At 54.2% G+C, this 24,043-nt stretch overlaps 2 protein-coding genes across 3 annotated transcripts in view; one reads left to right on the forward strand and one right to left on the reverse strand.

Moving 5' to 3' along the window:
• SAMD4B (sterile alpha motif domain containing 4B) overlaps positions 1 to 17,756 on the forward strand; it is a 22,797-nt gene extending 5,041 nt beyond the window's left edge. Inside the window, exons 2-12 of one of the 2 annotated variants that reach the window (XM_004690614.2) lie at positions 5,621 to 6,091; positions 10,320 to 10,559; positions 11,086 to 11,195; positions 11,348 to 11,434; positions 12,508 to 12,850; positions 13,482 to 13,567; positions 13,977 to 14,095; positions 14,603 to 14,801; positions 14,971 to 15,094; positions 16,801 to 16,884; positions 17,080 to 17,756. In XM_004690614.2, the coding sequence (XP_004690671.1) occupies positions 5,621 to 6,091; positions 10,320 to 10,559; positions 11,086 to 11,195; positions 11,348 to 11,434; positions 12,508 to 12,850; positions 13,482 to 13,567; positions 13,977 to 14,095; positions 14,603 to 14,801; positions 14,971 to 15,094; positions 16,801 to 16,884; positions 17,080 to 17,108 (1,892 nt within the window). In that variant the 3' untranslated portion in view covers positions 17,109 to 17,756. The remainder of the gene's footprint in view (positions 1 to 5,620; positions 6,092 to 10,319; positions 10,560 to 11,085; positions 11,196 to 11,347; positions 11,435 to 12,507; positions 12,851 to 13,481; positions 13,568 to 13,976; positions 14,096 to 14,602; positions 14,802 to 14,970; positions 15,095 to 16,800; positions 16,885 to 17,079) is intronic. The other variant, XM_012730623.1, reaches the window with a different exon arrangement.
• A 1,410-nt stretch (positions 17,757 to 19,166) lies between these two features.
• PAF1 (Paf1, RNA polymerase II associated factor, homolog (S. cerevisiae)) lies at positions 19,167 to 23,949 on the reverse strand. The gene is made up of 14 exons (XM_004690615.2): positions 23,649 to 23,949; positions 23,116 to 23,145; positions 22,929 to 23,021; positions 22,525 to 22,646; positions 22,369 to 22,435; positions 22,182 to 22,283; positions 21,993 to 22,098; positions 21,840 to 21,908; positions 21,654 to 21,757; positions 21,447 to 21,563; positions 21,235 to 21,363; positions 20,192 to 20,297; positions 20,010 to 20,100; positions 19,167 to 19,930 (listed from the first exon to the last, which is right to left on the reverse strand). Exons 1-14 carry the CDS (start codon positions 23,693 to 23,695, stop codon positions 19,521 to 19,523), a joined length of 1,593 nt encoding a protein of 530 aa, XP_004690672.1. The 5' UTR covers positions 23,696 to 23,949; the 3' UTR covers positions 19,167 to 19,520.
• Between the last annotated feature and the right edge of the window lie 94 nt (positions 23,950 to 24,043).

A 24,043-nucleotide genomic window follows, 5' to 3' on the forward strand; every position in this document is an offset into this window, starting at 1 on the left:
CCTTCCGGGGCAGGCGGGAATCGAACTCATGCGGAAGCGGCTTTAGATTCTCAGTGCTGTGCTTTAACCCGCTGCGCCACCAGGGAGGGCCCGGTACTGGTGTTTTTTAAGCTCCCTAGTAGCCTACTCTTGTGTCCATTCAGCAGAGAATCACTTGTCTTGATACTGATGCAGATTCTGGTTGGACCCAGAAAAGTGACAAAGGTGTTGTCATATGACCTCCTGGGAGTGGGGACTGTGGCAGGGGAGTCTGGTCTGAGCTGTCCCATCTTCTCCAGAACCTGGGGAGCATCTAGGGGGTGGGAGGTATCATCCAGCCTAAGATTCCATTGTTGGCTTCCTGGAAGCAGAGTTTGAGATGATCCAGAGACAGAAATGCAACATGAAGCTCCAAGGGTCTCTGGACAGGGAGGGCCCCCAGGTTTCCCTTTCCTGACCCCCTCCCCCACCCCCTTTCCTTCCCCATGTACTTCTTCCCTGCCCTCCCCCACCCCCTTTCCTTCCCCATGTACTTCTTCCCTGCCAGTTTGCAGCTCTAACAGTAGTCCTGGTCTTCTCACCCTGATGCTGACTTGACGAGTGGGTGGCACCAGGAAAACTGAACTCCCCTTTCCTGCTTTCCTGTAGCTTCCTGGACCATATTTCCTGTACCTCTTCCCTCCTGTTCTTAGTCAGAGTCTGCATCCAGGAGATTTAAGCCCCTCCCTCTCTGGCTTACTGAATCTGGGTGGGGAAACTGAGGTCAGGAGGAGGCTGTGGCTGAGTGAGTCACCAGAGCTCAACTCTGATGCCTCCACCCTCCCCTTTCAAGCTCTACTGACACAGTTCATCAAACAAAAATGTAAGCCCCCATCCCTCCCCCATTTTATGCGAACGGGGGTGAGGCAGAGAAGGACGTGTTTGGAGCCAAACCCCAGTTCCCTTGACTGGTGCCTGAGGCTGCCACGATTGTTGCAATAGCCCAACACGTAAAAATGGGTTTGCTCTATGGCAGTCTCCAAGATATATTTGGCTCCTGTGGTTTGCCAGAACCCAGGGTCATGACCTACTTAGCTCTGCTCACCTGGCCAAAGCAGGGCGCTCACATACACAGCACCCTTTCCCTGCTGTGACAGGCCAGGTTTGCACTTGGTGAAAAACCACCACCAGCATTAGGGCATTTCCCCAAACCCCATCCCCTCGCCCCACATCTGCCCACCTCCAGAATTTCATCACTGAAATTGTTGTGCCTCCAGTTCAGAGGAACCAGAGACATAGTCTGGTTTTGGTAAATAACTGTGAAATTCCCACCCCTGTCGGGAATCTTAAGGGGGAGGCCCAGATGCGCTCTCCCACATGAGTTACAGGGTTGGCTCTATCTCTTCAGCCAGGAGCAGCTACAGTCAGTCAGACTGTATGGAGCCAGGTGCTTTGCACTGTTGTCTCACTGAATCTTACCACAGCCCTGTGTGTAAGAGCTTTTATTGTACAGAAAAGGAGGCCAGGGAGAGAGCGTAAAGGCCTGGCCCACAGCTGTGTGAACCTGGGTCACAGAGACAGAACTGGGTCTCTGATCCAGGCAAATTTGCCAGTTGAATTTGTGTTTTTACTCCATATACTCTGCTAGGATATGGGACAGGGTGGCCTGAGGTCCAGGGATCCAGGAAACGGGATGTTATACACACGTAGACACTGCTGTCTTCCAGGGGACCATCTGGGTTCAATTGTGCAGGTATTCATTGGGCCTCTGCTGTGCCTCAGCTCTGTGCCAGACTTCTCTGATCTGGGCAGGAAACTAGAAGTTCCATCCCCACCCGTCATCTGTAGCCCCAGCTGGGCTCACCCCAAGGGGCCTGAGGCTGCTCAAATTCCTTGGACCAGTTCCAGTGCTCACTGATGCTTCCCAGTCATGGGGGCCCACCCTCCCCACCCCACTGCCTGACTCGTGAGCACACGTTTCCCCAGGGTCAGCCTCCGTTTGTTCAAAACCACTCTCCCCTTTTTCCACAACAGAACAAGGTCTGTCATTGAGCCCAACCCTTGGGGCTATTCTGTCACATCCCCTGGCAATACCAGAGGAGAAGCCGTGTCCCTCGGCCCTGGGGTCTTGGCAGTGTTCTGAAGTGGGGGAGGGGTTAGACAAGGCTGCTCTCTGTCCCGATGCTTCTGGCTACCCTTCGAGGCCTAAACAACAGCAGTTGAGAACATCAGGATAGGGCTGAAGGGATAGGCGAACTGCAGGAGAAGGGAGAAGAATACCAGTCCTGAGTCACATAACGCACGCGCTCTCTGGTTAGACTCCGGGGCCGCACGTGCATTGTCTCCGTTAGTCTTCCGAGCAACCCTGTCACCCCTCTTGGAGAGGGGGAAGCATGCTGCCCAGACAGCTCCATGACACAGCTGGGATGCGAGGCCTTGACTTTCTGTCCCTAATCTTAGTCATTGTAGTTCTTTCTTCTCGTAACAAACTGAACACTCTGGGACCAAGCCAGGGACATGGGGTGGCAGGGAGTTCCTTCCATGTGATCTGGGATCAGATTGAGATAGAAGGGAAAGGGAAAGGCTCCCTGAATCCAAGAAGGCCTGATCCACCTTGGGATGAACCTTGGACATGGATGTGACAAAGAAACTGCTTCTTGGTAATGGGAAGCTGGGTCAAGAGAAGTCAGATGGAGGGATGATGTTCCTAGTCTCCAGTGGCAGCTCTGCAGGGGACCTGGGGAGCCAGGGATGGGGAAAGAAGAGGCTTGGTGGCGTCGGAGAGATTGTAGAGGGCTGTGGGGAAAGGTGGGTAGACCTGGGCTTACATCTCAGCTGTCACACTGCAGAGTGACTTTACCTTCCCAGAATGTTTTTCCTCATTTACAAGATGGGGATGCTTAAACAAGGTTGAGGTGAGGATAAAAAACCATCTTGGTGCCTCCTGGGTGGCACATGGGTTAAAGACAGTGGTGTCAAGGTTTCACCAGCCACTTCGGCACTGGTTCAATCCCCAGCCAGCATGCTGACCCACATGACCCATTCTGCTCCGCACTGTCTCTGGTGAGTCCTCTCACCTCCCACACCTCTGACCTACACCCCAGTTCTTATGTGCATAAGTAGATAAATCTTTAAAAAGGAAAACGACCTTGTTTTTTAGCATAGTGCTAAAAAACATATACATAGCAAATGCTCAATAAACACTATCTGTTTTCATCATTGTTAATAATGTTTATTATTAGTAGTATTACTAGTAGTTGTTTTGGCATTTCTGTGGGCATCATACATTGCTCACTGTGAATAAATGGAAGCTTGAAGCAGAGAGGCCTAGGCTAAGAAAATGTGCTGTAGCATTACCAGGAGGTGAGAGTTTTCTGTGATGCATTTTCTTAGAGCTACAAATTGAAGCAGCATTAGAATTTTATGTGGATTCCCTGGCTGTAGAACTCCACTAGGGTCATTAAGAGAAATGTATGAAAGGCGTGCTACATCACTTTTATTTTAGGTTCAAGTTGCCAGATATCTGGCCTATAGTGAGGACAGAGAGGACTAAGAAGTCTTTAGAATCTTAAGCCCTTAGGAAGCTGGACTGAGATGTCATCATTGTAGAGTGTCCCAGATGCCTGGGATTCTGAGACATTCCTTACAGAGCTGCCCATTTTCAGCGTGTGTCTAGGGAAGATGGCTTGTGTGTTTAGAATCTCTGTGGGATGGCACAGCAGACCTTTCCTGTCACCCGCTGCTCCCCTCAGGCTGTATTTCAGTGGGTCTGTCTGTTCTCCCCATTCTGTCTCTGGTCACCCCTGGCACCTCTGGCCTGTACCCCACTTCCTATATGCATAAATAAATCTTTAAAAATAGAATCTCTGGATATTTGAAAGGAAGGAGCCCACAGTAAGATACAATAACTGATGCTGGAGGTAGCATTTATATTTACTTAGTGCTCCACTTTGTACTGGTGTCTCAATTCATAGCAGCCATACTAGGAGGAAAGGTGGCGAGCCTCACTTTACAGATAGAGAAAGTAGAACCCAGTGAGATGATCACCTTTGCCCTGAATCACGTCAGTAAATGGGACAGGAGGGACATCAGCCACCTATCCAGGTGGTCAGCTCCTTTGCCCCACTAATAGCCCCATAGTGCATTTCTCCTGCTAGGTGTTTGCAAACCACTGTCTTGGCTACAGGTGTGAACTCGGAGCCAAGAGTGAGGGCAGATTTGGCCCAGCCCTTGATAAATTGTCTCTCTTCTTAGTGTGCTGTTTGTCTTCTTCCATTGCCTTGTCAGCATTATCCCCTCCTGCCCTCCATTCAGCTGGTCGTAGAAGTGGCAGTAGGATGTTCCAAGATGATAGGCCTGAGTGATTCCTTCACAGAGCCGGCTTTATGTGGCCAGCCAAGGCTCTTATTCTTGGAGAATTCCCTTCTGGTAAACGTGGCTAATCTCCACAGACACACTCAGGCCTTTAGACTGTGAGATGGAAAGGAGATCTCCTCACTGATCACTCAGTCCATGGAGGAAGCATGGGAGGCTTCCCGGAGGAGGGCAGGCTTGTGCGATTCACAAGACCGAGTCAGGAGACTTGCAGGCTACAAACTTAGATTTGGAAACTTAAAGCTCCCAGAGAAGATGGGGATGTCTTGAGCTCAGCCTTTATCTGCAGAAATAGGAAGTGGGGAGTACCTGGGAAATGAAGGTGATGCTGAACTTGAGTCTGATGGTGCTAGTTTCCATTGTAAGCTCCTATTCAGGAATATGACCTGTTGGGGGGCTGTGGGAAGGTGTATCCATTTGGGGATGTGGGACGGGTTAGAGGGGAGAGTCTCGAAATAGAGACCAGATGAACTACAACAGCAAGCATTTATCAAATGTTCAGTAGCAACTTGCTATTCTTTATTAGCTTGTTGGTTTTCAGAGCAACACTGTGAATTGGGTACTATAATTATCTCCAGAATTTTTCAGGTGAGTTTCAAGATGATTTCCCCAGGGTCCAGTTAGTAGGTTGGGAGCCCATATCACCTGATGTTAGAGACCAAGATTTTACCACTAAAGCCCAGTGTCCTTTCGTCAGTAAGAAGGCGGGTTTGGTAGTCTGGGGAAAGGAGGTAGAAGGCAAGAAAATTAAAAGTGTAGATACAGGCCTTCCCTGGTGGCACAGCGGGCTAAAGCACAGCACTGCAAGCGAGCTGCAGGCGCGTCAGTGCAAGTTCGATCCCCAGCCAGGGAGCTGACCCACATGGCGCAGCAGACCCCTCCTGACCTGCCCGCTGCTCTCCTCAGCAGTGTACTTCCTCAATCTGACTGTTCTGCTCTCTCCTCTCTCTGGTGAATCTGCCCACCATCCCTGCCTGTACCCCAGTTCTGTATGCATAAATAAATAAATCTTTTTTTAAAAATGGGGATACAGCAAGATGTGGAGGCCTGAATGTAGCAATAGGAGCCTGATTTCAGAATAGCGAGGGTGATTGGGAACCACAGTGGGTTTTTCACAATGGGAATCAGGAAAAATGATGGGTGGCAGGGTTGAGTGAGTTTTACCTTATGTGAGAAACAAGGCCAGAGATCACAAAAGGAGGAGATGGGAGAGGAGACTGGAGCTGAGGGAGCAAGCCAACGGCAGCCCTGCTGGCTTCCCTGACATTCCCTTTTGTCCCCTCTGCAGCCATCGTCAGCCAGTGGCAGCAGGAGTCCAAAGAGAAGGTGGTGTCCCTCCTGCTGTCCCACCTGCCCCTCCTTCAGCCAGGCAACACAGAGGCCAAGTCGGAGTACATGAGGCTGCTGCAGAAAGTGCTGGCCTACTCGATTGAGAGCAATGCCTTCATTGAGGAGAGCCGCCAGCTGCTCTCCTATGCCCTCATCCACCCAGCCACCACACTGGAGGACCGCAACGCACTGGCCCTCTGGCTGAGCCACCTGGAAGAGCGACTGGCTAGTGGCTTCCGCACCCGGCCCGAGCCTACCTACCACTCTCGCCAGGGCTCAGATGAATGGGGGGGGCCTGCAGAGCTGGGCCCTGGAGAGGCAGGGCCAGGCTGGCAGGACAAGCCACCCCGGGAAAATGGACACGTGCCCTTCCACCCACCCAGCTCGGTGCCGCAAGCTATCAACAGTATTGGGAGCAACGCAAATACAGGTGAGGGAGTGGGGAGCCTGGGGGAGCCATACCTGCTTGAAAGGGTCAGGTTGGGATCTCTCTTCACCACAATGTGGCCCTGGCCAAGTCACATAACCTCCCTAGACCTCAGCTTCCTGAGGCATTTGAACTGGCATTGCTAGAGCCATTTCTGACCCCACACACATTTTATTGAGCCCAAATTCAACAGGAATTTTTGGTTTTTGGTGTTTTTAAGTAAATGAGGTGATATTAGATGTTACTGTTTCCCTAAAAGTCTAGATTTTAGTTTCTCTTGAAAAATCTAAAGCCTCTATTCCTGGTGGCAACAATAACGAGTTGGGTTTTTTACAAAGATTTATTTTATTTATTTATGCATACTAAACTGGGGTGTAGGCCAGAGGTGAGGGGGGTGAGAGGATTCACCATAGACAGTGGGAAGCAGACAGTCATTTCGACTGAAATATACTGCTGAGGGGAGCAGCAGATGAGATAGGAGAGGTCTGCTGTGCCGTGTGGGTGACCTCCCTGGCCGGGGATCGAACACGTGCTGCAGTGGCTGCAGTTAGCACTGAGATGAGCACTGGCACCACCAGGCAGGCTCGAGAGGAGCTCTTTTAGGTTTAGCTGAAACTATGCCAAATTGAGGGCCTTGCTCTAAAAAAAAACATTATGATGGAGTTGAATATTAGTCATGCTCTACACGTGCCCCAGCTGACCCTCTCCCCTCGGGCATGTCAGATACTTTTCCAATTTCTGAAGACATTGGGTTCAGAGGTCATACTCTGGTTTTTTGTATGTAGTCTCAATATATGGCCTTATTTCTGAGATAGCCGTTTGTAAGCCTGATCTTCCAAGATGTAAATCATGCTGCAAGACGCTAGTGATGACGGATGCATTATTGAGCATTGACGCTGATCTTTGGGCAGCACTTTTCAGATCGGATCTCATTTAATCCTCATGACTACATCATTAATTCATGCTGCAGGTGAAGGCGCTGAGACTCAAAAATGGGGAAGCCATGTACTCAAAGAGAGGAAGTGGCGGGAACAGCAAAGGTTCACACCCAGGGATCCTGATGCCAGAGCTTGCCTCTGACTACTAAGCTGTCCTGACACCCGAGTGGGCTTGAAAGGGCTCCCTAGGAAGTACCCTGGAGGCGGCGGCAAGTAGGAAGAGCTGGTCTTCTAGTCAGTTTTTTTAATATTAGTTAAAATGAACAGGAAAGGGAAGTCAGTGTTTCCACGGTTTGGTAGGTGACAGGACCTTACTCAGGGCAAGAGGTTTCTGACACTAAACTTCAGGGTAGCTGGGCCCTGCAGCAAGCACTGGGTAAAGTTGGCCTGGCAAGAGTGGCAGTGAAATGTCATTTGTGTCGGTGGGTGGGATGAACCCTGGGTCTCTGTTGTGCAGCTCCGTGTCACCTGGTACACATCAGTGACCTCTGACCCTGTTTCTTCTCCAGCTAAATATAGATGGCCGATTCACCAGCCACCTCCGAGGTGCTGGCAAGAATCGAAGGAGGATTGGGGGGAGCTTGTCTGGCACTCAGGGCATCTTGGCTCTTGTTTTTCAGTCTCGGAGCATCCGTTTCTGGGTGCAGATTGAGAGGGTATCAGCAGTGATGATTCTAGTTAAAGTACACTGATCTTGCCAAGAGCTGTTGTGAGAACTTTATACCTATAAATTCCTTGGCTGAGTCACAGAAAAGTCACTTGCCCAAGGTGGTTTAGCCAGAATTTAAATCCAGGCAGTCTGGCTCCACAGCTCATGCTCTTTAGCAACTACGCTACTCTGCCTCTGCCTGAAAGTGGCCCTCCCAGAGATACACAGACCCCATCAAGGGGAAGGGTCATCCATGCAAGGTGCCATTACGTTTCTTCAGAGTCCCACAACGGGACCGGCTGCTCTTACAGAACCAGGCTGAGATTTGAAGCAGAAGAGAGGAGTTGGTTGTTCAGACAAAAGACACAGTTGGCAAGTTGAGGGTGGCAAGTTGAGGTGTGCAAACGGGTCTGACTGGGATGGAAGGTCGGAAGGATTCTGGCGAGTAGCAGCAGTTGCAAATATCTGCGTTTCCCACGCGCCTGCCTGTCTTGGCAAGACCTCACCTGGCCATGGAGGCAGAGGGGCAGCGCAGCGACGCGTGGAGCATCACACATGGTGCTTAATGGGTGGCAGAGCTAGCTTTGAACGTGGGTCTGTTGTGACTCCCTGATCTTGGTATATTAGAAAACCACATTCTGGGGGGCCTTGAAGGGTAGAATGAAGTTTTTCAGTTTCAAGCAGTTGCAGGAAACAGAAAACCATTAAAATATTTTGGAGTGGGGAGCAGGGATTGGCCTGTAGGGACAGGCAGGGTGGGTTTGGGGTGCTGCCAAGGACAGACCAGAGTTTCTTGGAGAGAGTGAGGCCCTGGACCTCCAGCCTGCATTCCTGTTTTCACAGTTCTCGCGCTTGGCTAGCCTCCGCCCCAGCTCGGGCCAAGCAGGGCTCCTCAGGAACTGCAGTCGTTCTAATCAGGGTGATTTCCTGCCCCCTCAGCCTCATCTGCACCCTTATTGACTGGAAAACAGGGGCCAGAGGCACATGAGGGCCCCCTAGGGCCCAGAGTGTGCCTTCTTCCTTGGGGAATCCAGAGCTTTGGAAGGAACCCTAAATAGAGGACCCCAAAGATCCTGGACGGGGTGGAAACTGATTTTAGGGGGTGAGTTAATGCACCACTCGCTCCCTCAGGTGACTGCTAGCCCGGAGCACAGGTACTGTCATCGACAGAAGATGCTGGTCATCCTTCTGTATGGGCGTCCGGGGACCGCTGGCAGGAATGCCAGCCTTTCCGTGAGAACAAGGCTGGGCTTCTCTCTCTGCACCCTGTGGGAACTGAGGCAAAGGGCTTTTGTTCCCCCAGCTTTGATGTTCTCACCTACCTATTGTGAGACGTTTTGGCTTTGTTTTCTTTACTTTTTCTTTGACTTGGGTACCCTAGATTCCCTTTGTGAAGCTCAAGAGACCCCCTTGACCCCCGCGACTGTAGCTGCCCTCTTTTTGACCGTGATGAAGCTTTAGGGGCTCCTGTGTAGCATACCCTGTGCCCAGTTCTGGGACTGCAGAGATGTCTGGGGAAGCCCTGGGAACAGGAAGGGAACAGGAAGGACATGTCTGGAAGGTAAAGGTGGGAGAGTGTGTTTAAAGGTCTGGGAGCTGTGGGACCCTATCAGTCTGGATCATGGTTGAAATCAAGCTGGATCCCTCTTCAGGTGTAGGATGGACGGAGCGCATGAAACATCCTGTGGAAGAGGGCTCAGTACAGGAAAAATCTTTGGGAGGTGGTGAGGTCCAGCGACGGGTGTTGAAGAAGCAGCTTATATGTGTTTCATTTGTTGACTTTATAAGAACTAATGAAGCAGCTCCCCTGGGCTGGGCCCAGTCTGACTTGTGAGGATAGGGCAGTGTTTGGTGTCTGCTATACAGACCTTCTGGTGTAGTGGGGACATAAAATTAATAAACAAATGAAAAGAAACTAAGCAAGATCATTTCACCTTGTGATAGATACTGTGAGATAATGTAGCCTGATAGGCTGCAGTGGACAGGACTGGGGTGGGGGTGGGGTGCCACAGGTTCAGGGGAGGCCTCCAAAGAGGTGACACTGGAGTTTAGACCAGAGGAAGCCAACTGTTAGGCTTAGGAGCACAAGCAGCAGCAGCAGGTATAAATTGGGAAGAGGCTGGGGTGTTCCAGGGATAAATTGCAAGGCGGGGGGAGGGGGACAAGCAAAGGCTAGAAAGTCTTGAGCTGAACAGTGAGTTGTCAGATGATAGGGGAGAGAGGAACAGAGCCCGAGTCCTTCAGAGCCTTGTAAGGATGTGGAAGGGCTTGATTTATTCTCAGCATGAAGGGAAGCCACCGCTGGGATTTAAACCGTGGCTTACGACTTGGTAGTATAGCCAAGTTTTTGAAAGACAAGTGTAACTTCTGTGAGGTGAATGAACTGTAGAATGAAGGCCAACAACCATTATCAGTAATTTCAGTGAGAGACCCCAGTGCTGGACTGGGTTGCTGGCAGAGCAGTTCAGAGGAGTGACTGACAGTTTGCTGGTGGATTTGATAGAGGTGGTTAAAGAACAAGGAATATCTAGTAGGTAGTTCTCAAAGACACCAGGGACCCTTCTTGTTGGAGCAGAGTGGGGTCATTGTCTCCTGTGGTCACGTCCCCAAGCCTGACCTCTTGCCTCTCTTCCCCTCTGGCCAGGTCTCCCCTGCCAAATCCACCCCAGCCCGCTGAAGCGCTCCATGTCGCTTATCCCCACGAGCCCCCAGGCCCCTGGTGAATGGCCGAGTCCAGAGGAGCTTGGGGCCAGGGCTGCTTTCACCATGCCCGACCACGCACCCCTCTCGCCCCAGAGTAGCGTGGCCTCCTCTGGCAGTGAGCAGACGGAGGAGCAGGGCTCCAGCCGAAACACTTTCCAGGAGGACGGCAGTGGCATGAAAGGTACGGGGAGGGGGGGGGGGGCAGTGGGCAGCGCTGGAGAGAGGCTTCTGCAGAACGTAAGAGGACAGACGGGAGCTGGTAGCTGCCCCCTCCCCCTCCTCCCCAGAGACGGGTGGGTGTGAGGAGAAGCAAACATACACCTTACTCTTAAGACTCAAGTCTGGCCAGAGAGACCCCATTGTCAGGCCCAGTTTTATGGCAGGGGCCCCACGGAGGGCCTCTGTGATGAGGAAGCCAGAACACAGTGGTAGCTGATGGAGCAGAGGTTCCTGGAAGACTTGAGAGAGATCATTGAGGTGGTCCTCATGTGCACACAGCCAAGCTGCCCACCCGGGTCAGGTGTCCTGATCGGGGAAGGCCACCTGAAAGGGTCTGGCTGGATAGAAGTAGCATGGACTCTTGGCTTTCCCCTCCCAGTTCTCTGCAGCTTTTTAGACTGCGGTTATGCCTGGTCCCTCCCCCAGAACCCCTCTGCTCATCACCGGGGCCAGATTCTTGAATTCACTTTCTCTCTCATTGTCCACAGATGTCCCCACGTGGCTCAAGAGCCTCCGCTTACACAAGTATGCAGCCCTCTTCTCACAGATGAGCTATGAAGAGATGATGACACTGACTGAGCAGCACCTGGAGTCTCAGGTAAAGCCAAGGGGGCTGTCAGGGGTATTGGAAGTAGCATCATTTTGATAGTCACCTTGTAGCCCAAGCCACCTCTGTTTCTTCGGGCCTCGTTGGGGTACCTCCAAGTACATCAGCCTTCCATTAGTAGCTTCCTTCCCTTTCTGCCACAGAATGTTACTAAAGGTGCCCGCCACAAGATAGCCCTGAGCATCCAGAAGCTGCGCGAGAGACAGAGCGTCCTGAAGTCCCTGGAGAAGGTGAGGAGCTGGCATCTCCATGTCCAGGGCCAACTGGCTACTCAGTACCACTGGTCTGAAGGCTCTGGATCAGCCTTGCAGCCCAGGTGGCTTCCCCAGGCCTGCGGAGACAGGCTTCCAGTGCAGGTCAGGTTGCAGGGCTCACTGGCCTGTAGCTATGAGACTCCCACCCGTCTGCTCTGGTCTGTCCAGACTTCTCTTGGCTTGATCACTTCTTTCGCCTTTTATGTTTCCGTCTCTTACTGATCTTTCTGATAAAGCGGGCGTGTCTCTGTGTGCATGGTGTTTCTTCCCATTGGACTCTTTCTTACCCACTTGTTCTTCTATGTCTGACTCCTTTTTTCTAAATTTTTTTTTAAAGATTTATTTATGCATACAGAACTGGGTACAGGCCAGAGGTGCGAGGGTGGTGAGAGGATTCACCAGAGGCAGAGTGGGGAGCAGGACAGGCAGACTGACAAAGTACACTGTTGAGGGGAGCAGCGGGCAAGACAGGAGAGGTCTGCCGGCCAGAGATGCCGGGGATAAGAGGATTCACCAGAGACAGAGTGGGGAACAGAACAGGCAGAAACACTTGTTGAGGGGAGCAGCAGAGAGACAGGAGAGGTCTGCTGCACCCTGTGGATCAGCTCCATGGCCAGGGATGGAACTCGTGCTGCAGTGGCTATGGGGAGCTTGGTAGTGCTGAGACTTAACTCCTTGTGCCACCTGGGAGGCCTGATCTCTGTGCTTGACACTCGTTCTCTGGTCTCCCACTCCCACCCTCTGTCTTCTGTGTCATGGTGTGAATCTCTGGTTCTGAACCTGTCCATCTGCGGGGGAATCTTGCTTTCAGCATCAGCTTCCCACCTCCTGAGCTCTGCAGCTCTGCCTTGAAGGGGAGGAAGAAGTGTGCATAGGGCACATGGCGCGCATGCCATAATGGGCTTGCCTTACCCTTATCTGCCTTCCTGTTTAGCTGGAACCCAGGGTCCCAGCAGCCTTCCTCAAGCCCTGTCTGGCCCTGCTAGTATAGTCAGTCTTCATAGCTGTGCAGGTGGACGTGTGGCCCCTACCCCGCTCTCCCCACCCAGGATGTGCTGGAAGGCGGGAATCTGCGGAACGCCCTGCAGGAGCTGCAGCAGATAATCATCACCCCCATCAAGGCCTACAGCGTCCTCCAGGCCACAGTGGCCGCCGCTGCTGCTGCCGCCTCTACTGCCAAGGATGGGAGCTGTGGGGACCCATCGCTGCCAGGTGCTGAGCCTCCCCTGGCTCATCCCAGCACAGACAAGGGCACTGAGGCCAAGGACCCTCCAGCTGCAGAGAGCTACCCCCCTCCACCAGCTCCGGCTCCCACTGATGGTAGTGAGCCAGCCCCGGCTCCCGTCGCGGACGGAGACATTCCCAGCCAGTTTACACGGGTGATGGGCAAAGGTGAGGCCCAGCGCGGGGCAGAAAGTTCTGGAACAGTAAGCCAGTGAACCTAGGTATTAGGGAGCAGAGCTGAGTTAAATGCTGGGAACTGGGCTTTTTGAAGTTCCGCAGGGACTAGAATCTGCAGAGTGGCTAGGTGATTGGGTGGGTGGCAAGGTCCCTGCCCTCACATGGGAGACAGCCTTTACCCTCTGACCTGAGCAGACTGTCAGGGGCCACTGCATGCAGTAAGTGATGAACAGGTACGGGGGATCCAGTGGTCCTCAGCAGGAACTTGAAGCCCGTGGGCTGGGTATGGTGAAGCTCTTAGTGGGTCCCACCTGTCTCCAAGCAGCATGGCCTTGCTGTCTTTTCATGTGAATATAGTTTCTTTTAGCTCTGTGATGCTTGGCATGACCCTCAGCATGTCTCTCAGATTCTTGGAGTAAAGATGCCTACATTGAAGAGATTGTGCCAGGCACTGTGCTGGGTGCTGTATAACACTTTGATGTCCTGAGCCAGATCCGATGCCTGCCTTGTAGTTGATGCTCACCCGCATGGAATTTCCTGACCCTCCTTATGTGCCAGGGAAACTGGAGCATGGCAGAAGGCATGCTGGGGACTAACTCCCTGCCTTTCCGGTGTCCTCCAGTGTGCACCCAGCTGCTGGTGTCCCGACCAGACGAGGAGAACATCACCAGTTACCTCCAGCTCATCGAAAAGTGCCTGACTCATGAGGTGAGGCCTTCTCTGGGGCTCTGAGGAAGTGGAAGCTGCTCCGTCCTCAGGACCACCATTCCTCATGTGCCTGCCTCCGCAGCACATGCTGGCTTCTGCGAATGCCCTGCCCATTCCATTGCTTCTCTTCAGAGCAGTTCCTTCCTCACCAGCAGGAGCCCCTCCCAACCCTCAGCAGGCAGTGTGCACCCCAGCCTTCTCCAAGCCTCAGTAGACTAGGGCCTGTGCTTTTCCCCCAGTCGGGTCCCATCTGGCTTCTCCCCAGCTAAGCTCTGAGTTTCGTATGTGCAGATCACCTCTACGCCCCAGCCTCACCTAGCACAGAGCAGGCAGGCAGTAAATGTTTGAGTGAGAGAAAGACAGGTCCAAAAGAAGCACCACCCCCCTCGCTTCATCTCCCTAACTCTAGGCTTTCACGGAGACACAGAAGAAACGGCTGCTGTCCTGGAAACAGCAAGTGCTAAAGCTCCTCCGAACCTTCCCTCGCAAAGCCGCACTAGAGATGCAGAACTACCGGCAGCAGAAAGGGTAGGCGGGGGCCAGACATGGGCCTCCTCATCCCCGGGCCTTGTTCATAGACAGTGTTGAGAGGGCTGATGGCGCTCTGGGCCAGGAGTCCATCTGCCAGGGAGTGACTGTGCGGTGACCTAGGCTTCTAAGAAGAAAATTAGGTGCTGTTACTTAGAATGTGGTGCTGAGCCGGCAGAAAGCAGCACGCTCCTGGGAACAGGCCCCTTGCCTGACCCTTGTTCTCACCTGTGTGCAGAGGTCTCCGAAGCCCCTTCTCATCCCAAGTGAACAACAGAAATACCACACTTGAGAACTGAAGGCAGGAAAAAGCTACTTTCAGTGAATGCAGGGAAAGCTTTGTGCACCCCCGCTCTCCCTCCGGGCAGGGACCAGTGAGATGCAGGGACCTGGATAGGGAATCCGCGGTCTGTGTTCGGTCCTGCCTTTTGAGACTGTGGGGGTGGGAGGTGTGGACAGAAGGACCCATTACCCTAAACTGACACCCAGCTTTCTGCTCTCTCACAGCTGGGCATTCGGCTCCAACTCACTCCCCATAGCTGGCTCTGTGGGAATGGGGGTGGCCCGGCGGACCCAGCGGCAGTTCCCAATGCCTCCCCGGGCCCTCCCGCCCAGCAGGATGGGCCTTCTGAGCCCCTCGGGCATTGGGGGCATCTCCCCCCGACATGCCCTCACCAGCTCCAGCCTTGGGGGCCAGGGCCGACAGGTGAGCCAGCTGGAAGCAGAGGACCTGACACTTTTGGGGTTGGGGTGCTTGGGACATATGCCTGTACTTTTGTATCTGGGCAGGGCTGAGACGGGAACGGGCCCGCCACCCTTGGCCTGGGCCACTTCCCTGCTCACCACCACTTTCTCTCTTCCCTGGCCCAATGCAGAACCTGTGGTTTGCCAATCCTGGAGGCAGCAACAGCATGCCCAGCCAGAGTCGCAGCTCTGTTCAGCGCACCCACTCGCTCCCGGTCCACTCATCACCCCAGGCCATTCTCATGTTCCCTCCAGGTAAGGTGCCATTCCCGGGACTCAGCCTTGATAACACCCTTAGCCAGCCTTTGTCTTCCCCACAACCCTTCCCCAGCACCTCCCACCACTCTGCTCCCCTCTGCCTCGAGCGGTTGCTTGTACTCTTCCCATGCCCCCTTCCCCTTGTCTCTCGGGTGGTGCCTGTGCCACCAGCTAGCTCTGTCTAACACACGTATGCAACCTTTTCTCCTCTTAACTCTGCCCTCCACACTGTCCCTCCCTGTCATCTGAGTGTTCGTGTGGAATACTCCTTTTGAAAGGGGTTGAGTCAAAGTAGTAAAGTTACTGTGGTGGGGGCCCTGCCTTCTCCACGAGCCAGATGATCTCCTGGGACCATTCATTACATTTCAACCCTTGGATCAGTCTCTACACCCAAGGGTGTTGGCAGCTGGAGGCTGTTTTCCCTCTGTTCACAGGCCAGCCTAGTGGGAGATCAAAGTGAGGGCAGAGTGGACGAAAGGGAGTTACAGAAGCACCACCCTGCCTTGCCCAATGAGTTCACCCTCTGCCCTGTGCAGGCCCACTTCTGGGCACTGTGGCCACAGAAGCAGATCGGACTGGCCTGGAATGGGCTGCCTTGGAGAGAGCTTAGGTTGCAGGTGACCCTGTGCTCTTCAGGACATAAACTGCCAGCCCTTAGTTGATGAGACTATGTTGTCATCTCTGTCTCAAAGGCCAGTGTCTTCCTTCCAGGCGTGGGGCTTTGCATGGGGTAGGTGGCTTGTCAGTGCTGTTGGACTGGGTGGGAGAGCTGCAGGCGCCTGGCGTAACCGGCGGCCACCGCACTGAAGGCAAGGCACTGCTCACACAGCTTGCTCGTGCGGGGGCCTTCTCGGCTTGCACGCGCGAGGGCACTGATCCTTTTCCCATCTTTTCTGCCACAAGACTGAAACTCAAAGAAGACATTTAGCCAAGATCAGAATAAAGTTTTTGTTAGTAGAGAGCGGTGGTCTGATAATGGCCTCAACCCAGCCTTCAGAAGGCATGTGAGGAGAGGTGAGACTGGAGGTGGGAGATGACAGCCTCAAGGCTTCCTCCCGAGGGCAGTGTGGGGTCAAAGAGAGGTCTGGGTGGGATCAGGTCTGCTCAGGCAGATGGCCCGTTTGCAGGCGCCAGATCAGGAAGCCCTTTGAGAGGCGGTTTGAGGACAAGCCGCAGGGCTGGTGTCCTGATTTGCCCTGCTGGCTGGGCCTGCCCAGATTGCATCCTGCCCGGCGGGGTGAGTCCAGTGGGGCTGGGGAGGTCACTAATTAAGCTTCTGCACCAAGCACAGAGCAGACCATCAGTCAAGGGAGCACAGGGCTGCCCATGCCCAGGCCAGATGCTCAGACTGTGCCCAAGGCAACGTGCAGTGCCTGTCCAGAATAGTCGCAGCCTGCATATAGCCCCCGCGGCTTCACATCCCTTCCTCTGCCAGCAGGGCAGGCTTTCCCTCCTTCCCTGCCAGACCTCTGTGCTTGTCCTCCTTGCCCCCGCCTGCGCCTGTGTGCACCCATCTGCCTCTGTCCACCGCAGCCCTTAGGCCTTCCGTCGCCCTGTGAGCCTCTCTCGCCTGCTCTCTCTTCCCCTCTGCCCCCTCTCATCTGCCTCAGCTGCTTCCGTGCCCGCACATCTGGCCTTCTGTCTTCCTGGCCCTACTCTCTACCCCAGTCCAGTCCTTACCACCTCTGTTCTCTCTCACCCAGACTGCCCGGTCCCTGGGCCTGACCTGGAGATCAATCCCACTCTGGAGTCTCTGTGTCTGAGCATGACAGAACACGCCTTGGGTGGTGAGCATTTCCTCTTTCCCTGACCCAGCAGCGTCTCCATCTCTGAACTGAGCAACTCAGAGTCATCCTGAGGGTTCCCCAGGGGAGGCCGGACTCCAGGGAGGGCCTGACTGGGATGACAGGCTCCCTGTGCTCCTTTTCTCAGGCCTCCCGGCAGCTCCTGATCTTCCTCCCTTCCTCCCTTTCTTACCACAGATGGGACAGACAAAACCTCCACCATCTGACGGGACCCACAGCCCAGCGCACCCATAGGCTCCCTGGGCGGCGGGCGGGGGCCAACCCCCAACGGGCTTCTCTGCGACAGCGAGAGGGTGGGCTGGCTCAGCTATACATTCTAATATTTTTCTACTCTCTCACCCTTTTAACTTTTGTTTCACATTGGCACACACCTTGCTCACTCCCAGGCCCGTCAAGGGGTCTCTGCTGAGGCCCCGGGCAGTAGGGGGCAGTTGGGATAAACTGGGCAGGGACCGGCCAGCCTGCTGCTCCCTCCTCTCCTCTTCCTTGCCCCCAATCTGACCCCACCCCACTCCCGCTGCCTCCAGCCCACAGTCCCCTGCCCCTCCCCAGGGAGCAGCCTCCTCCTGAGACTCGCTTGACCCATATCTTGCTGGGCCCGCTCAGAACCATCTGACATTTGGGGAGACAAACAGTGTAGATAACTGCTCTCCTGAATGTTACTGGAGAGGAGCCGAGGAGAAAAAGGCCGATGAGGAGAGGAGCCGCGCTCGCCCCTCGCCGCACCTTTCCTCCCCCACACCCCGCCCAGGGCAGGAGCCGCCCTCTGCTCACTCACCTCCTTCCACCCTGTTTATCAGAGGTTCTCTACAATTAATTTCTTAGGCCTATTTAAGATACATATTTATATAGTTCTTAACGGTTTTTCTCTCTATCATTCCCCCTCATTTTTAGAATCCCCAGGCCTCTCTCTGAGCCAAGAAAGTGGCTGGGGGAGCCTGAATTTTACGAGAGGAGAGGGCAGAGCCCCCTCCTCCAGTCCCCCAGCCCTTCCCAGCTTCCCCAGCCTTGGCGCCCAGAGGGTGAAGGTAGGGAGCCGGGGCAGCCAGTGAGGTCAGGAAGTCTGTTGCCTTAACGTCCCCTCCCCACCAACACACACCTTTCTCCACTCCCAGGTCTGAAGACTTGGGGGTAAGGAATAGGGAAAGGGGATTGTTTGGTTTTTGGTTTCTTTCCCCACATCCCTTTTCTTTGAAACTTTCCCCCATTCTGTCATGACCTCACTTAGTGGAACACTATTATCATAACCCAGAGATTTGTCTCAGTCCTAGAGTCATACATCCTCTGGTCCCTGTTCCTGCTGAGGGGTTGTGCTGGGCCCAGGCGGAAGAAGGGGATTTGGGGGCTCAGGTGTAGGGAAGCTGGGGCCCCCTATTATAATCCCCTCTTCCCCCTCAAACCACCCCCCCCCCCCACTGGGACATTCTCAAGCTTTTCACACCGAAAAGGAAAAAAAAAAATGTTATTTTTAGATACATTTTATGAATAACTTTTGTTATGAATATGGCTGGTAACCATTGTGTATGTTATTAAAGATACAAAATGTTGGGAAAAAACAAAAAACCAAAAAAAATTTTAAAACCACCACCCTCCTCGCACTCTCACCCCATTCCCCTGCCCTTCTTGCCTCTGTCCTCCTGGTCTGGCCCTCCCTCAGCTGAGCCCAGGGAGGGGGAGGAAACCAGGGGGTGAGGTAGCCCTGGGGACCTGCCCCAGTCCCCACCTCCTCGCCCAGTGCCGGGCTGGGTGGGGTGTCAGGTTTATTTATGTACCTCTTGCACACTCATCAACCTATGCAAGTCCCCCGCCCCGGCCCTCCATGTCTGTGCCTTTGCTCATTCCCCTCAAGCTCCCAGGGCTTCTCCACTTCTCCCGCAAGCCCCGGGAAGTGGGATGGACAGGGGCCACCTCCCTTGGAATCAGCAGGGTGTCCCTTTTATGGGACCCTCACCTTTTCCCAGCCGGTCCCATCTTGTTCACTACCCATTCAGGGTGCACTGGCTCTGCCTGGCACTGGGAGGTGATGAGGGACACCACACACGCGCGTGCGCACGCGCGCACACACACACACATACACACACACACGGGAGGCAAGCGCTGCCCCCCGGCCCCCACCTGACAGCAGAGTGTGCAGGACGCAGGCGGCCCCACTCTGATGGGCAGGAACCCTCCCTGACCCTCTCCAGCCCCTGGTGCCCCCACCATGACTTCGCCCATCCTAGTCCCAGCCCCACTGGCAGAATCAGCTTTGAGTAACTGTACAGTTTTTCTCGCTGTTGGAGAAGACTTATTTGTTGGAGTTTCACTTGTTTAATGGTCTGGGCTTATTTTGGAAAAAAAAAAATCAAAACAAAAAAAAAAGATTCTGACCTTTGTTATGCTACATGTCACGGAAACCCTGTGGTCTTGCCTTGGGCCTTCGCGTCTACACCTGGAGCTGAGGCCGTTGGGGGCGGTAGCATGGGGAGCTGTACACAGAACGAGCCAGGGCCGCGTGGGTGAGTGAAGCTGGCTTTGTTAACAGCAGAGGTGTGGAAGAGGGAAGGGAAATGAACAAATGACCTGAAAAAAGTGCCTTCCTGTGCATGGTGTCTGCACCAGCCCTGAAGGCCTGGGACTCAGTCACTGTCACTGTCGGCCTCGCTGGACTCGGAAGCTGCTGCTTCACTGCCATCCTCCGGCGCCGAGTGCTCGCTGCCACTGGGGAAGGGGCTAGCGCTGCGGCTGCGGCTGCGGCTGCGGCGGCCGCCCCCCTCACTGCCACTGTCCGAGTCGTTGTCGCTGCCGCGGGCCTGGCCTCTGTCCTCCTCCTCAGAATCAGCATCGTCCTCTGAATCCGCATCACTGCCGAAGATCTCCTCTTTGTCCCGAGCGGCCCGGGCCTCGTCTTCGCTGCTCTCGTCCTCGCCGCTGCCACTCTTGTCACTGGCCTCCTCCCTGTCGCCCTCCTCCCGCTCACTCTCACTGCCCGAGTGTTCGTCCTCGCTGCCTTCCTTCTCACTGCTGCTGCCCTTCTCTCTCTCCTCATCTGTGAGGAAGCAGGGAGAAGTGAGGCCCAGTTTCTCCCACCCTCCGGGGTTTCTAGGGTTCATCCTGCCCCTTAATACCTGAGCCCCCAGCTTCTTTCTCTTCTGTCTCCATCTCTTCTTCCTCCTCCTCCTCTGGTTCGTGGTTCTCCAGCTGGGCCTTACGTGCTTCCTGTCAACAACAGGTGGGGAGAAGAGTGTCCTGCAGGTTTCAGCCCATACCACCCTCCCCACTGCCACCTGGGACCAGCGGTGCTTGTTACCTGAGCTTCTAGCTCCTTCTCATTCATGTCCCGGTGTTTGACCACAAGCAGAGCGTTGGTACCAGACTGAACCCCAGCCTTGGCCCTGCGTTTACTCAGGCGAACCCTGTAGTAAGGTGAGGAGGGTGGATTGTGGAAGATGTGGTTTAAAGGTCCCGTCCCTGTACAGTGCCTGCTCCTTCCCGTCCCGCCAGTGAGGGATGTGACCTGGTATGACTTTTACTCTCCCCATTAATGCTTACCCTGAACAGACCATATTACAGACAGATAAGGGAGACTAAGGTCAAAGCTGAGGAAATAGGGAAGGGGAGGGAAATGTTAAGATACAGAGTGGCCACCCTCTAGTACACACGCCCACATTTTAGTGTAGCTTTGGTTAGCAGCACTTAAGATAAACCCCCTAAATTTCTAAATTCTGCCTTTTGGGAATTATGATTATGGGGTTATGGGAATTATGATTATGGGTTTGCCCACCCTAGCAAAGCAAAGATGAAGTAGCATCCTTTGTGGTTGTCACGGTGCCTCTTGGAGGATGCCAAGGGCTCCTCCAGATGACCCCAATTCTACTGTCCACTGCTGCCCCTCACATTTCTTGCTGGCTAAGGGAATGTGTTCATGATCTCTGCTTTAAGTAGAAATTCAGTGTCACACTTTCCCCCAAAAGTCTTACACCAAAGGCCAGCAACAACAGTAAATTAGAGGCCATCGGGGAAGAATTCACATTTTTATACTTGAGTCTGCAGAGGTTCATTTAAAATATGCTGGTCTCGTGTATTACTCCATGAGTTTACTCCCACATGTGTGTGCTCTTAGTAATGGGAAATCTACCCAACTCAACATGCTAGTGGCCGCTGTCACAGGTTTTCTTTCTGGGTTCTTGTGTTAGAGCCAGTCTGCCCCAGGTACACAAGCAGGCTCCTGCTGCTTATAGAGGCATATGAAGACCTTAGGGGGGGCCAGAGTGGCTGAGGTGTACCTCACAGACCTGGGGTCTTGATTCTGAAGCACAGGCCCAAGTAATCTAAGAGCAGAGTGTAGAGTACCTGGTCTCCAGCTCGTTGTAGTATACTCCGTCACCCTCTCGGAAGATGAAGAAGTAGTTTTCCTCATAGCCCTTGCTAGCCTTGTTCTTCACGTTCCAGTTGTACTCCCGAGCAATCTTGTAGTCATACCTGAGGGTGAGGGGATCACAGGGTCACCCCAGTTCTTCCCTACGAGGGAGAAAAGGAGACATACCAAATCCTAACACACGCACACATCATCTGGTGCATAGTCCATCTCTTCCTCTTGATCCCGCTTCCGTTTCTTAAGTGTCTCTTCCACGGGCAGGAAGTAAGCCACAAACTGGTTCCCTTCCTCATCCATCATGCCCCTGGTTGGGGGAAAGGAGGGACAATGAAGAGTGAGGACAGAAGGACAGTGAGGAGCAGGCTAGGCCAGGGCCAGCAGCAGGACCACTGACCTGATCATGGCCTGAGACATCATCTCCAGCGCAGCTGCACCACTCGTGTCCTTCGGGGCTGGGTCCGAGTCAAAGATGACCTGAGCGCAGGGGTTGATCCACATCTAGGGGAGGAGGGAGGGCAGTGGGATTAGCCTGGAACAGGTCATCCCAGCTATCCCTCTTGTCTTCTAACCTGGATCTGACCTTAAAGTCTGGGAAGACTGGCATGACCTCCACTGGTGTCACCCGAGGCTTGCTGTAATGCTGGGAGATCTGGCGGGGGCAAACACAGTGAGGAGGAGGTCACCAAGAACTCTGACCCCACCTATGCGTGCCCTGGGGCCGCTCCCCAATTACCGACTTCTGGGCATCCTCAAAAGTCTTCTCAATAGCTGTGATCTGGCTATCCCTGTCTTTATATATTTCTTCCTCGGTGAACTGCTGCTTCACAGAAACGCCAATCCTACGGTGTGAAGAGGAGAACCCTTAGGGGCCACGGGACACAACAGAAACGTCCACCTTCCCTCCCTACTGACCACAACCTACTTGACCTCGGGCTTCTCATTGGAGATGCCGTAACGGTTGAACTCGGTGGAGATATATTCTGTCTTCCGCATCCACGGCACCACCTTTGCATGCTGCTGGGACCTGGAATGGGATGATTAGGCACCTCAGCAACCCCCTCGCTCCTGCGTATAGATCTGCCCAAGCTAGCCTCTACTCAGCACCTCACCTCTTGGAGCTCGTGGGAGCCTGAATCTCCTCTTCTAAAAGCTTCTCATCAGCTGGATCTAGGAGTACTAGGGGAGAGCAAGGAGGCGGGTGGGACATGGAGGCCCAGGCCTGGCCTCTGCTGGCTAGAGTAGGCCCTCCCTGCCTCCCCACACACCATTGGGGTCGATGCGGTAGGTGTCGGGGTTGATAAGGTCAATGGTGACCCCCAGGTCTGGCTCAGTCAGGAGGTCATGTTTGTGCTGTTTCTCCAAGGAAGTCGCTTTGTACTGGACGAATCTGAGTGAAGAGACATCCAAATGGTTTCCTAGTTTTCAGACTTACCCCTTATCCCTGCTTCCCAGAAGCTGAGTTCTCCAGGGAGGAACTCGGAATGTAGTAGCCCATGTTGGAGTCAGAAGGCTGGCTCTCTGTAAGGGGACGCTGGAACACTACTTGCCCCATTAGCAATCTGGGGCACCCACTGCTGCATGCTGGGCACTGTTCTGGGCTTCGAGGGAAGGCCGACTACAAGGCGAGCAGCCCTTGCCAAGCTGCTTCCCCACCCCTGACCTGTCTCACCTGTTCTGGTCGAAGGGGTAGGTGATGAATTTGGGGTCAAACGGAATGTCGGGGAGGCTATTGCAGTACTTGACTCGGCAGACCACTCCAGACCTGGGAACACAGGGGCTCAAAACCTGGCCCTGGCCGCCCCAAGTCTGCTCCCAGCCCCCAGTGGCCAGTCCTGGGAAAGCACAATGGGGCTCACCTCTCAGGTAGAGTCCGGTGGGAATTGGGCCTGTTAAGAGAAGAGGCATTGATAGATGGGAAGGAGTACGGGGTGGAAGGGGTTTCTCCAAGTGTTTAAAAGGAGGGGGTGACAAAAGCTAATGCTTGTGGGTAGGGGTGCACCGAGTGTCTTAGCAGGGCGGACTGCTGGTAGCAGAGCGCTTCCTAAAATGAGCAAGGTTGCCTTGTAAGAAGGCTGCCTTCGGATGCGTCCGTAAATGAGCCTCGCACTCGACTGATTGTGGAATGGGGGTCTCCACGCGCTTGATGGAGGAAGCAGCACTCAGTTCCTTCAGGGAGGTCTCCAGTTACAGGGGAGGAGAGCCCAACACCGTCCCTAAGGGACTCGTCCCCCCAGTTAAAGGAGATCGCTCCGTGACGTCACGGCGCTCGCGGCCGTCACCAGCAGCTCTGGGAAGGACTGATGTCGTAGGCAAACACCGCGCCCCAACCCCCGCCTCATCTAAACCTAAGACTGGGAAGCAAGCCGTGCTGGCAAGCGGCGCGGCGTACCTGTGGCCGTCCTCCCGCTGGGCCTGGGTTTGGATGGTGGGCGCCATGGCGACGGGAGCCCTGACGGGGTCCTGGCCCAGACGCGAAGGGGCGTGCCGACTTCGGCGGACGCCTGATCCGAGGCAGGTTTCGGGTCAGGATGAGGTGGGCCAGTGAGCGCTCCCGTGACACTCAGGTAAACACGCAGGCACCGCTGGGGACGGACTCGCAGCTCCGGCTCTGCCAACTGCCGCCAAGACGCGGAGGACCCGACAAGTAGCCTCAGGCCGCGAGGCCTTTGGGAAATATAGTCCGGACGGAGCCCACATCCGTATTGGCGGGCAGATGGGTAGGAGGCGGGGCGAAGGAACAAGGAACTCTCATGATTGGTGGGTCGATAGCTCAGTCGGGTCGTC

Source organism: Condylura cristata, unplaced genomic scaffold (genome assembly GCF_000260355.1).
Source record: "Condylura cristata isolate star-nosed mole 26May11 unplaced genomic scaffold, ConCri1.0 scaffold00028, whole genome shotgun sequence".
NCBI classification, from domain to species: Eukaryota; Metazoa; Chordata; class Mammalia; order Eulipotyphla; family Talpidae; genus Condylura; species Condylura cristata.